The sequence below is a fragment of the Aythya ferina genome (genome assembly GCF_964211825.1).
Source record: "Aythya ferina genome assembly, chromosome: 18".
NCBI classification, from domain to species: domain Eukaryota; kingdom Metazoa; phylum Chordata; class Aves; order Anseriformes; family Anatidae; genus Aythya; species Aythya ferina.
In genome coordinates this window covers 10,119,157-10,132,283 of record NC_140317.1, presented here as the reverse complement: position 1 = coordinate 10,132,283, position 13,127 = coordinate 10,119,157, and the positions used below count along the sequence as shown (strand labels likewise).

The 13,127-nt window shown below is 40.3% G+C and overlaps 2 protein-coding genes across 4 annotated transcripts in view; both read right to left on the bottom strand.

Annotated features, from left to right (window-relative positions):
- CEP112 (centrosomal protein 112) overlaps nt 1-814 on the bottom strand; it is a 161,707-nt gene extending 160,893 nt beyond the window's left edge. For both annotated transcript variants that reach the window (XM_084492549.1, XM_084492550.1), the window contains exon 1: nt 667-814. The gene's annotated coding sequence lies outside the window, so the exon portion shown is untranslated. The remainder of the gene's footprint in view (nt 1-666) is intronic.
- A 4,249-nt stretch (nt 815-5,063) lies between these two features.
- APOH (apolipoprotein H) lies at nt 5,064-11,562 on the bottom strand. 2 transcript variants are annotated; one of them, XM_084492542.1, is made up of 8 exons: nt 11,431-11,562; nt 10,648-10,824; nt 9,737-9,833; nt 8,264-8,340; nt 7,513-7,701; nt 7,002-7,181; nt 6,303-6,500; nt 5,064-5,467 (listed from the first exon to the last, which is right to left on the bottom strand). In XM_084492542.1, the coding sequence occupies exons 1-8, from the start codon at nt 11,492-11,494 to the stop codon at nt 5,397-5,399; spliced, it is 1,053 nt and encodes a 350-aa protein (XP_084348668.1). In that variant the 5' UTR covers nt 11,495-11,562; the 3' UTR covers nt 5,064-5,396. The 2 variants fall into 2 exon arrangements, with proteins under 2 accessions (XP_084348668.1, XP_084348669.1); XM_084492543.1 differs by lacking the exons at nt 8,264-8,340; nt 9,737-9,833 and having other exon boundaries at nt 11,431-11,546.
- Nucleotides 11,563-13,127: the final 1,565 nt, after the last annotated feature.

Genomic DNA, 13,127 nt, shown 5'->3' with positions numbered 1-13,127 from the left:
TCTAGTTTTCAAAATAGTCAGCCAGACAAAAAGGTATTCGGTAGGCATAATTTGTTAAAAACGGCACCTACGTTAATTTGTGTAATGGCTACGTTCATCCGAGTTTATCTTCCTTGTAATTAGCAAACTTGTAAACTTCTTTATTAAAAGGAAAAAAGAAACTGGAGGAAAAGCACTAAGCATACTTAGAAGTGGCACAACTAACGTACATTGGCAAAATATTAAATATCCCGTTAAAAGAAAAAGACAGCCAAAAAGGCTCTTTTTATCCAAGCTCTCTGGCTACAGAGCTCCCGGTGGGGTCAGGCAGGGTTCGCTGCGCCTTGCGGCTCCTGAGCAGCACCGGGATTTGGGAGGGCCGGGCCCAGCCCCACAGCCCAGCCCACCCCACCCTGCAGCCAGCCCGGGATTACAGCTCCGTCCCCGCAGGGTGAGAGCCGCTATTTCTTTATTTCTCCTCCTCCTGCGGGTGCCTCCCTGCGGTTTCACCGCGCGGCGCTGCCGCCTGTGGGGCTTCCCTGAGGGGACCTGCAGCGGCTGCCTCCCTCAGCGACACCTCCCGCGGTGACAAACTCGGAGGGACAGCCAGGCTGCTGCTCCCCCCTTGCCTGCTGTCACCCACACCGACCCCAACCGGCACCCCCAGTCCCCATCACCCCCTTTTACCTCGCTCTTTAACCCCGCAGCGCCCGGGCCCTGCCCTGTGGAGCAGCGGGCGCCCGGGGTGGCACAGCACGGGAAGGGCCGCGCCGGGGTCGGCGGCTCCCGGTGCCCCGGAGCGGGGCCAGGCCGGCGGCCAACGGTTCAAACCGACCCCACCCCCGCTCCCGGCGGCCTCCGCTGACAGCCGGCCCCGGCCTGGCCCCTTCCGTTTCCGCGCTGTGCCGCGGGGGTGGCCCCGAGACGCGATCGCTCCGGGCCCGGGCCCGGTGGAGGCCCCCCGGGGCTGGCGGCCCCCTGAGAAGGGAGCGAGGGGCGGGCGCGGCTGTGGAGGCCGCTGTGGCCCCGGGCTGGGGGCGCTGCTTCTGAGGAGATTTTTGGGGAGCGGGTGGGTTTGGGAGTGCCCAGAAGCACTGTGGCAATTTCTGCTTGTATTGCACGAAGAGGAAATGCATAAATAAAGATTTGGGGAGGGAAAGATGTGTGCTGTGTTAAGAAACGCGGGCAGTGCCCGCGCACGCTGTGGTGTCCAGGGGGATAGATGTCGCCTTGTCACCACCTCCAGCTGCTGTCCTGGAGGCTGCTGCTGGCCCAAGCCAGCACTCAAAGTCACCACATCATCACCTTGTGGATTTCAACATGGGTAAATAAGCTCTTTTGGAAGCTGGTGTATTTCTAAATTGTGTAGGTGTGTCTCTAAGTTGTGCAGTCATCGCTGTGCCCAACACTCTTCCCCCAATGTACACACACATAAATACTGATCCCTGTTCATGCACACGCTGGTAACCCCAAGAGGGTCCAGCAGATTCTCTGATGGAGCACCAAGAGAGATGTAGGAGATGCCAGAAATTCCATGAGGTTCACTAAGAGCCTTGTTATGCAGATGTGCCAGGTGCTTCAGCACTGTGGTGGAGCCTGCTACAAAAACAAAGGTGTAAAAGGCGTGGGAGGCAACTCTGGGTTGGTTTGGCTGCCTTCCTTTGCTTATTTGTTGTAATTGTTGCTAGTTGGATATCAGCTGAAACTTTTTAGCTGTTGTTTGGTCCGCATCTTTGTTACAATCAAAACCAAAACACCTCCACTCAAAGCTTGGTGAAAAATGTTTGGCACTCTGAAATGGAAGGTCAGCAAATGAGAGGTAGCTTTTGAGTTCTGAGCGAAGTTTTTGTGGCTTCGTAGTGGGTACCACTGAGCAGAGAAAATGACACTGAAATGGCAGGTGCAGGCCGAGTAATTTCAGAGCCAATTTTAACTACATTTTTCCAATATCGCTAAGTAAATTTTGTTCAAGTATATCCTCATAGATAATAGATCAATTTTTGCTTCATCTTAAACCACTTAGTATGCTTAATATTGCTTATCTGTCTTATGAAGCTATCCTAAGGGCAGAAAAAAGGAGAGAGTGTTGTGGGGAGAAAAAACAAACAAAAAACCTGAAAAGTCCATGCCTGACCTTTCTAAAATAAGTCAGAGGTTATGCTTTTCATTTTGTAGCCACATCAAAAAATCATTAATTAGTCCAAAAGAATTAGAGAAACCTCCCAGTCCTTTTAGCTCTTCAGCCACACAGCTCTTTGGCATGCATGTATGATTCTAAATAAAACTTCTGACCTCTTTGATCGATTTAAGTATTTCTCTTTCCCCAAAATCTGTCATTAGCCTATTGTGTGTATAGCATCTAAAATGCTTTCATCTGGAGCATGTAAACTCTTCAACTCTTCAAAGCTTGATTTACATGCACATATAAATTAAACAAGAATTTCTTAAATGTATGGTAGAAAATTGGCTGTTTTCTTTGATTTCTCAGCTAATCTCCAGCAGAAATGATTCTGTATCAGTGCTCATTTGGTGATGGCTATGACAGCTATACTGGTTGCCTGCATAGATTTCATGCAACTCCTTAAATCAACATTTGCATAGTAGCAGTGCAAAAGATAACTGATGGAGTGGATTACAAAGATTATTATCTTTAAATTCTAAATTTAAAATAATTGTCATTCAACATATTTTTGAAGATATGACTACTTTCAATGTTTTAAAACACTGTGGATTTTTGCCACACAGACTAGCAGGAAACCAACTTGCTCAAACTTGCAGAAATTTTCACTTCTGAATTACCACTTTGGATACCCAGATTGGGAATTTTGTAATCATTAGGAAATCAATCTGTTAAGTCAGTCCAAATCACAGGAGACAGCCAAGTGTTTGCTTACTGACTAGGCTATGGGAGGCCCAATACACAAGGCATAGCAGAAAACATTACCAATAGCAGCCAGAGAGGTTGAAGACTACCTGCACTGATTTGGCAATTGCATAACTTCTGTCCAAAAAGAAGGAAAACCAAAAGATCCAAGCAATGACTGTGGTCTTGTCTTCGGTCAAAGCTGCAACCTGGACATGATGACTACAGATGTGCACTGACACTCCAGAGGAAATCACTCCAGATACAGAGTTGTAGAACACACAAATATCTCAACGAGAATACAGAACAAATTCCCAATTTGAATTGCAAAAATATGTTCATTTAAGTAAAACACGTGGTACTTTTTTCCCCCAAAACTCATTTTACAATGTTCTCTTATCTCTGAAACTGTCTCAGCAGGTTGTCACAAGCAACATGAGCACAGCTTATGGCATTTGGCATTCTTTCAAACATCTAAAAAAAAAAAAAAAAAAAAAAAAAGGCAGGTTTCACTCCACTCACTCATACCAGCAGCATTTGGAACACCTCTAGTTGCAATACATTATTTTTCAGACCTTCTAAGCAAACCTTTCATGTCTGAAAAGTTGCAATTCAAAAACACTTCTCTACTTCAAAGGCTTAGCAGGTCACACACTCCCAGCACCCTCCTCCCCTTCTTGCTTCAGGAGACTAGACAATAAATTCAGCATACGAACATTGACTCCTAAGGGTGATTCTTTCAAGTAGTCAAATACTGCACATTCAGCTAGGAAGCTGGGCCAGCTGACATGATCAGTTGTCATCCTGCTGTAACTGGGATAACTTAACATTGCTTAGAAAAATCTGAATGTTCCTGGGGCAACTGTTTTTGTGCAAAATACAAATAATTTCAGGGAAAAGTAGCATTTGCGTGGCAGCAAAAGCTAGCTTTACTTATCCCAACTTCACAGTGTTTAGCTATGAAAGACAAGTTAATATTAAACTGTGTTTGGTATCTCAGATACCTTCCTGAACATCCTGATCCCAATGTTTTATCCACAAAACACTGAGAGGAGATTTCCAAACAGATAGGTTCCTGCCAGATGATTTACGTGTTTATTAAAGGTGGCTATGAATATTTTGGCTTCTATGTCAGATGTTATTCAAAGATCCCATTTAAACATGTTTAGGAAGCAAAACAGTACATGTTGTACCCACAAAATAGAGAAATTTACTCAGGTAACTGAAGAGGCTCTCTCTACATTAGAGAATTGAATTCCTGATAAGTGCAAGTATTAAATACTTAATAACACCTGCCTCAATCTCTTCTTAAAAATACAAAATATAAGAACAAATGATTTGAAGAATACTGTTAAAATATTCATGTGCAGCCTTAAAAGAAGAAAAGTTAATAAGAGTACATTCAAAGTTTTTTTAATGGTGGCTTTAGCAACTTATATTTCTAGTTTGATCTTGTTGTTAATGTTAAGTGGATCTTTTTTAAAGCTTTAAAGTAGCCTGATTACTCTGTGGCTTTCTGCTGCTTCAAATCACAGAGGAGGACTTAATACTTCGGAGGGAAGCACCTTTGACTCACTGTAATCTATTGCAGAGGAATATCTGTTTTTTGCTTATCACTTTCTAGTAGATTGAAATTATATATTTTTTTTCTGAATGGAAATATGGACATAAGCACAAAAATTGCCACACTGGATCATGTGATCTACCTGTATCATAAACCAAATGAAAAGTATAGTTTACTTCAGAGCTACCTACTGACCAGAAATCATTATTATTGCTCAATGGTGCATAGTTCTCTTTCTTTAAAAAGGAATCAGCTATGTTGCATAATATTTAAACAACGTTAAAAATTAACTGATGTTTAGAACAACCATTTCAGGTGAAGTTCAAGTCACAAAAACGTAAATAGTTCTATTAATTTTATCAAGTTTTTTCTTAAGAGTAAAAGAATTCTCTATCTGATGCTATTGATATTTAAATGATGGTCAGACACAGCTTCTAAATGCATTTGGAAAGCTTGGTCTTTCTACTTACATAAATTCTGGAAAATCCTATGATGACCCTCTGTCTCTCTATAATTAAAGGTCCACTCCCTATCACAGGGGAGAGGAAATGGAATCAGAATCCAGCTAATTACTGATGATGAAGGCCTTCTCTATAAAACAGTTAAGAGCTGAAGGATTTGACTGAGGATTAGGTAATATTAAATAAGAACACACTATTGGCAGAAAATTACTTTATTCTAAAGGGGTTGCTATTGAGAAAGTGATTTACAATTACATAAACATTGGCAATATGCAAAGAGAAGTAGTGTTGTGGGGATGTTGAATGAGGCAGAGAAAAAAGGATGGAAGTTAATGGAAAATGGCTGAAATAATGTGTCATAGCTTGTGAAAGAGGCTGCTAATAGCAGCAGTAGGGAAAACAGCTGAGACCGTGTTCTCAGAGAGTCCCAAGTTCACCTGGAATTTACCCTCACAGGACCTAGGTTGTCCTTTCTTATATTTCATGGTTTGCCTCAGTAAGGCATTTAGCGCTGTATTTCTTTTTTAACTCATTCGTGATCTTCACATGGTTTCATGTCTGATGGGTCCTTCTTCACAAGAGTTGAAAAGAAGCCGCGTTCTGTTGAAAGCAAGAGGTTGAGAACTCAGGTTAAAATAACAGAACGTGCAATAGCTGAAAACAATGCATCTCGTGGACACAGCTGGGTAAGCAGTGAATTTCTGCATCGCTGCAAAACCTCTGGAAGAAATACACTATTTTAATTTCTATTTTAATAAAAGTTAAGCTACATCCATCTGAAGCCAAGCCAAACATAAGGAAGGATGTTTTCACCATGGATTAGGCTATGCTTTTTCCTTCACTTACAAATGAAAATAAGACTTGCAAGGAATATCAATAAAACATGTGCAAAGCATTTTGTCTTGCTGACAAACTTCAGTACTTAGTCTGTTTATTTATTCGGAACACCTGTGTGCCTGCAAGCCAGTTTCTCCAGCCTTGGTTCCTCACGATGGCTGTCAGCTGCTTCTTAATGCTTGACCCAATGTCAGAACCAGTCAGCGTAAAGTGGCAATACTTCAGCAGAATATATATATATATAAGAGGGCAAGCAAATGTGCTCGATTCTCAAGGCTGAAGCCGTATTTAGGCTCTAGAAGTTGATGTAAGGATTTGTGAAATCCCAGAACACGTTACCTGTGGCCTGTTGTCTGGGCTAGGCCTCTGCCTGACGCCTTCTCAGAATAGAAGAGTGATTAAAGCAGGGCCCAGAAAATACAAAAGAAAAGAGAAAAGCACCTCTGTGCATTCTCCCCTTAGCTCAGGTCTTCCTAAATGCCCTGTGACTTTAGTGCAAGACAGACAAACCAACTGGTCAAATAGGGCTTGAAGATGAATTTTTACATTGCCCCCTGACATAGACAGGCAGCTGTTTTGGAATTAGCCTGGCTCGTACCTTTGAAACAGGCAGGGAGAGTAAGATTGCCATTCACACACTGAACGGGCACAGTATAGGCGCAGGACTTCTCTTTATTCTTGCAGAAGAAGGACACGGTTTCACCATGCAGAATGCCTTCCTTAAGGTCACTCTGAACTCTTTTCTTCTCCCCTTCGTATAACACTACAGCTTTCTTAACTGGCATTTTGCATGGCTCTGTAAAAGAGTACAGTTAAAAGCAATACATCAGGATAACTAGAGCGCCGTTTTGAGAAGTAGGTAGATTAGATCCCGTGATAAGTTTGCACAAGTGACATTTGAGAATGAAAAATACTGTGGCCACACGTATGTAGTACTTCTGCTGGTATTACTATGCTGAAGAACTTCTTGCCCCTACATGTAGGGACAGAAGTTTCTGATGAACAACCAGCCCCAGTAAAATTTCTAATTATATTAAATAGGAAGAGGAGAGGAAATATTCAGACATAATACATTTTTGTAGCTGATAATTGCAGTCAGTTCAGATACATCATGGTATGCCATGTTGTATGCTGGAAGCCATCGTAGATTATCGAGGCCTTGAAATTACAGCTTCAGTTTACCTGTGAGAAGACAGCTCTTCCATGAAGGTGCCATAGCTCATTAATGATTAGAGTGGTGCTCTTTCAGGAAAATTAAATTTGATTAATTTGTTTCTAACAGCTGGAATACATATACCTTTACAGGTTGGCTTTGTGGACCAGTTTCCTGTCTTTTCACATCGGGAATACTTAGGTCCTTCCAGCACATATCTGGATTGGCAGCTGAAGCTGACGGTTTCATTGTAGTGATATGTTCTACGAACAGCAAAATTTAAGAATCCATTTTCTATTCCTGATGGAGCGGGACATGTGACAGCTGTGGTACAAAAACAAAACAAAACAAAAAAAAAACACAAAGCTTTATCAATGCTGCAGTTCTAAAAGATGCAGCATTAATTTTGAAGTATACTTAAAACTTTCATGGTGATTCATTTCAGCCTCTTTCACAGGCAAACATAGAGGAAAATATTTTAAAATACAATAAATAAACAATTGCATTCACAATTCTGACTTTCAGAAAAACTGTACTGTATGTTTTTAATAGCATTATGATACTTTTCTGTAAGAAAATTATGCATGTAATTTGATATACACAATTCTAGGATTCCTACTATATTTTTTAATGCTGCTAAAAGTAAGTTACTTACCTCTGCACTCCGGGATGTTGCTCCAGGTCCCGTCGGCCTGGCAGGTAGCTGTCTCATTTCCAATGAGTGCAAGGGGTGGTACACATTCAAAAATAATCGTGTCCTTGTAGTAAGAAATATTTCCAGGTTTTACGTGACGGTAAGAAAGGACTCCAAATTCAGAAAGTGATGGAGGTGGACAAGTCACAGCTAGAAAAATACTATATTCTTAGAATTAAATCTTAAAAATTGAATTGTTAATAGTACCACAGGAACAACATGCTTATGGCCAAATAAACCCACAAAATACCTTATGGAAATGTAGCTACCAAAAAAAAAGATCAGATTTAAAGTCCCAGAAGCCTTAGAGTATGTAATCCATGATTTTTTTGTATTTTTCATACAATATTATGCAGTATATTGCTTTTTTCAGTAAAGTGTTTGTGCAGGAAAGGTTACAGCAAAAATATGCATAACAGTTGTAAAGCATGACAATGCCCTCTTTTTATGTACCTGGAAAATTAATTTGAATGGATAAGCATCTTATCTTCAGCTGTAAATAGCATCCCTTTCACACAGACCTATAAACTGTATTTCTCTGTAACCAAAATCCACACATATAAAACCAAACATATAAGCTGCTTCTTGATTTTTCCTAATCTTGTTTTGCACAGCACAGTAGGAGGCCTCTGAACAAGACTATAATTCTGAACAGCGTAAAGCAGCCCTCCTGTAAGGATAGAATAGGTTTTTTTGGTATTTAAACACGTACGTTGACACTGTGGGACACTTCCACTCCACTTGCCATCTGCCATGCATTGGCTTGTTCTTGTCCCAATGAGGTTGTAGCTGAAAACCAAAAGTCCTGGTTATCAGAAAACTTAATGAACCTTTATATGGAGAAAAATCAACTCGTTCTTTGAAAAAAAAAAAAAAAAAAATTCAATTTCTGACAAACAGACTTAACAAGAGCCCAGTTCTGGAATCCTTCTCTAATTCAAGCACTTATTAATTTCAAAGGAAATTTGGATTAAAATATGAAATATTTTTAAATTTTTAGGTATTACAATTTTCCAGAAAGAATAATTGATTAAAAAAAAAAAATTGTACTTTCAACTCAATATTCTATTTTAATGTTACAATAATTTATACAACTGGTTAACATTATGGATATATGTAAATAGTGAGCATTGATCTTTGATCAGTGATGTTAATGTTATTGGTTCTCGGGAGAAATTCCCAGTTTTTTATGGCAATTAGGATCAGTCTATTTGTAACAAACTCAGCACTCCATACCTAAAAGTACAGAAGGGCTTTATTTTTTTTATAATACCAGGTAGCCCAGTTTAATTTATATGTGCACTCCATCTAAATGCTTCTCTAGTTCTCTGTATGCATATTACTATGAACTTACACTGAGCTTTAGAGAAATGCTCACTCTATATTTATCATTTCAATATCACACAGCTGAAGCCTAGTAAATTATCATTAACAAAATTAAATCAATTCAAGTCCCTTTGCTACACTTGATGTCAGAGCTGAATTTATTTATTCCTTCTCTTGCTTCTGCAGAGGAAGAAGTAACTGAGGCTACTCATGTTCTTCATTGAACTCCAGATTGTGGCTCACTTAGGCTCTTCCCAGGTAAGCACTATTTATTAATTACTCACCAAGTAGTGTGACTGTATGCTGCTATCAACTATATCCCTGCATTTATCATAACTCTATTTATTTAAATGTATCCTCATTTCTAAAATCAGTAAGCAGCCTTCAGTAAAAGTACGTTTGGTCCAGGGACTAAATGAGGATTAACCTTGTGTTTTCATTTACTGAGCTTGGAAGGACACAGAAACAAAATTTTCAGTCTCTAGAGCCTGACAGCATAACAACTTAGATAGTGATTATCCTTTCTTTGCTGTAGGATTTCATCTCATGATGTAATAAGAGGATTTAAAAAGCAGGGGAAAGTGGTCTGGAATAAGTCTTTGTATAAAATCTCTGCTATTTTGATGGTTTTCCTGTCTGTAAGATGTTGCTTGTGAGTAACAAAGCCCTGGGATGTAATAATTGAGTTTGAACAGGGAAGGATCACTAAATATGGCCTTTTTAAGCCTCTGAAGTTCAGAGGGGTTTTAAGATGATATTTTCTAAGTTCCCTGGCTTGTAATGTTCCAACAGGTGATAGTAGAGTGTAAAGCTGTGATTTAGATTACTTATTTAACAGCACAAGAGAGGGAGTCCTTACCCTGGTTCACACGAAAAACTTAAAGAACTCTGGTAATGAGAGTCTATAAAATCAATTTTTCCATGCTGCAGCTGTCCAGGAGTGGGACATCTCATTGCTGTTAATTAAAGATAAAAAGGATACTATTATTTCACAAGGCATGAAGCTAGGATAGTGGAAACAGAGTGGTTGTAAAGGGGTCTGGATGCCTTTCAATTTTCTCTACTTTTGTGTGCTACACTTCCTAAGTGTAAATATTGTACATTTCTATGAAAACATAATAAAGGTAGCTTCAAAAATTTCATGATTAGATCATTTTTAATGATTGATTGTCTGCAATTAAATGGTAAAAATGAATGGCAATGGATACAATAAAGGCAGGTGATGTTATCAACCAATCTGCATCACTTAGAGTACAAGCACTGCTGGGCTGAGCCAGGTTAAGGTTTGCTTTGTCTGGATCCGGTCCCTATCACTCTCTGGCAGCAGAGGCATAAGGGAAAGTGCATGGAAAGCTCCTTCTCCTGTTGCTTTCACCTCTTTTTCTTCACACCCAGTTGTCTTCTGATGACTATTTATTTTTCAGGAGAAAACTTAGAGCAATCTAAGTTTTTTCTTTGTTTGTCTTGTTTTGTTTTTAACCTATTTTGACTCAGGAAAGTAGTAACAAAAAAACGTACAAGCAAAATACAGCAAAACACAGCTCCTTGGCAGGAGGCAGCGGCTTTGCAGGGAGCAAGATGGCTTCTGCATTTGCTCTTATATAGAAAACTTAGAAATGCAAGGAAAGAACAACCAGAGAACAAAAATATATCAGCTTTAACATTTCAGATCCATCACATGGACTGTAAAATACCCTTTTCGGCTCAGCGCATGGTATGTCAATGAGGTGGTGCAAAATTTGGGGGTAAGTTCTGCTTAGTTTTACTTACGCAGGCACAGGAGCGTGTTGAGAGGCCACTTGCCGGTGGGCTGGCAGGTGTACTTCCTCTGGCCATTGTTGGGGATAAAGCCAGGCCTGCAGGTGTACTCGATTTCCTCACCCACGTCGTACACAGTTTTGACCACATTGATTGTGGCGAAGAGCACTTCTGGTGGCTTGGAACAGACTGGAAGAGAGGAAACACTTTACAAAAAAAGAAAAAAGTGGGCAGAAAGTTTGAGATATTGTAATCTCTAAACTGGAAGCATAAGTTTCTGTATTAGAGCCAGCTGCTGGATGTCCCTACACTGAGCTAAGTGTCCATCTATCATCTACAGGTGACTTACTGAGGCAAGGGAGGGCTGTAATAAGCATCAGCAGGGAAAAAATGTATTCTTTTCCTTCTCTCTGGCAGCTCTATCATGGCCCCAGTTACACTTCTTAGTTAGGAGGAAAAAAGTGCTTTTGCTTTAAAAATGGATTTATGAAGTGTTCATATTTTCAAAGCGAGGCAATCGTGGTAAAAGATTTAGGGGAAAAATAGGGTGAGGGGGACTTAGAAACAAACTAATGCATTTCATTTTTAATCCAAGTTGGTTTGGTGAGGTCAGAAATTCCCCTCACTGTAGAGATGAAGGAAAGGAAGTGAAAAAAGACAAGAAACAGCTTTCAGAGAACCCCCATTCAAAACAGTTGACCAGAAATATCCGAAGGCTTTATCCCTTGCTTTCTCCAGATTCCCTCCCTCACACTCCAGGGTAGCAGTGGCTATTAGAAAGTGGAGGGCACTTACCTCTTGCTGCAAGAGCAGAGTGGGTCAGAGCAGCCGCACACACGACCAGTACCAGGGAGTACATCGCTGCCAGTCCACCAGTTTCCCGAATGACCCTCAATCCAGCGTTTCTTTCCCTAAAAATAAAGGCAGCCACAAAAGGGTGGTTACATATTAACTCTTTGTATTTATTCCCACCCTGGTAAACAGAAGATAAAAGGGTCCTTGTGTAGCTGGAATAAAGGATGAAATAACCGTCACATGTTGCACTGGTACATAATGCAGGAATTCAAACAGCAGTCTTGGCTGCAAACATCTCCGCTCCGGTTGTTGCTGCAAAGCATCTCCTGTTGGGGCTGGTGGCTTTGAGAAAACAGTATTATTTTCTCAGCATCTCTAAAGGATGAGGATGCTTGGAATTCAATATTGGATCAAATAATAGAACCGTCACTGAGAAGCTTTTGTTTCTCACTCAAGCTTGTATGTTTTCATGTACCAAAGACTGCTGAGGGTTATAAAGCTCTTTTTAAGGCAAAACGGTTAGTGTTGGAGTGACATTGGTGGTGTTATATGCCTCCGGTGATAATACCAGATAAATAATGATTTAGCTGATGATCTGGACTGAAACTTCAGGCTTCGTGGGCCTGTTTTATCTGATTCATGTTGTCAGTCGTCATCTTTCAATTAATGGATAACCAGTTAACTACTGCATAAGTAGTATAGGGAAGGGTCACCATGCCAGTGCTGTGGAAAGAGTGAAATAATGGTTCTAGGTTGTGCTTATTTGCGATAAGGGCTCATATTTGAGTCATGGTTTAGGGTGGTATAAAAACTTGTTTTGATTCCCCCATTTGGGGTCATCAAGTCAAAACTTCACAGCTATCAGCTGATGTTCTGATCACTGCAATCCTCCTAATTTAGCAGATTTTAACTGCAGGAACATCTCAAGTGCAACCAAAATAACATTTGTGTAATCATTGTTCCACAGTTTGGTGTTTCTAATCTAAGTATCCTCCTTCCCCGCTGACTCACAGCCTGTGAGGGGGAGTGAGGGACATTTGAAGCTCAAACGAGAAGCTAGGTTATGTCAAACCCTTATTGCTGAGATCTTAAATAGTTTGTTTATTTTTGCTTCATGAAGTTTCCCTGTTTGCATGTAAAACACAAACTTTAGCCACAACATTAAACAATTAGGATCATGCTAGTCTTCTCAGAAAGAAAGTAATATGAATGTCTTGCTCAAAATATTTACCAAACACACAGTGCCAAAGGGCGAAGTACAACTGCTAAATCAACCAAGAAATATAGACTTTATTTTCTGTATTTACATCTGATTATTTTCCCATTTGTCACAGCCTACTTCCTCTACAAAATTTCACAAGTATATCACTTTTCCCTTCCCACCACGCTGTAATGTTGTAATGAACTTTCTTGCCTCTGGTTTAAATCCTTCTTTAGATTCCCCTGCTATTCTGACTACATTCTTTTCTGTGTTTAAAATAGCCCAGGAATAGATGGCCACAATTTTATCCATTTCAATGCTGACCATGTGAGCACTTCTCACTGTGCTCACCAGATGGCAGAATGTACTCTGCCATCTACCTTACAGCCATAAACTTGAGCTGAAAAGTTTTTCCTATGCTACTTGAAGAGACCGGGGAGACATAATAGAAAAAGTGGGTTGAATAATGGGCATGATGATCTTTGCATACAGTTTG

Coding starts and splice junctions, on each gene's coding strand:
- APOH (XM_084492542.1), bottom strand. CDS start 11,494: ATGTACTCCCTGGTACTGGTCGTGTGTGCGGCTGCTCTGACCCACTCT. Junction 10,825..11,430: donor CTCTGCTCTTGCAGCAAGAG/GTAAGTGCCCTC, acceptor CCTCTCTTCCAG/TCTGTTCCAAGCCACCAGAA. Junction 9,834..10,647: donor CAACACGCTCCTGTGCCTGC/GTAAGTAAAACT, acceptor TTTAATTAACAG/CAATGAGATGTCCCACTCCT.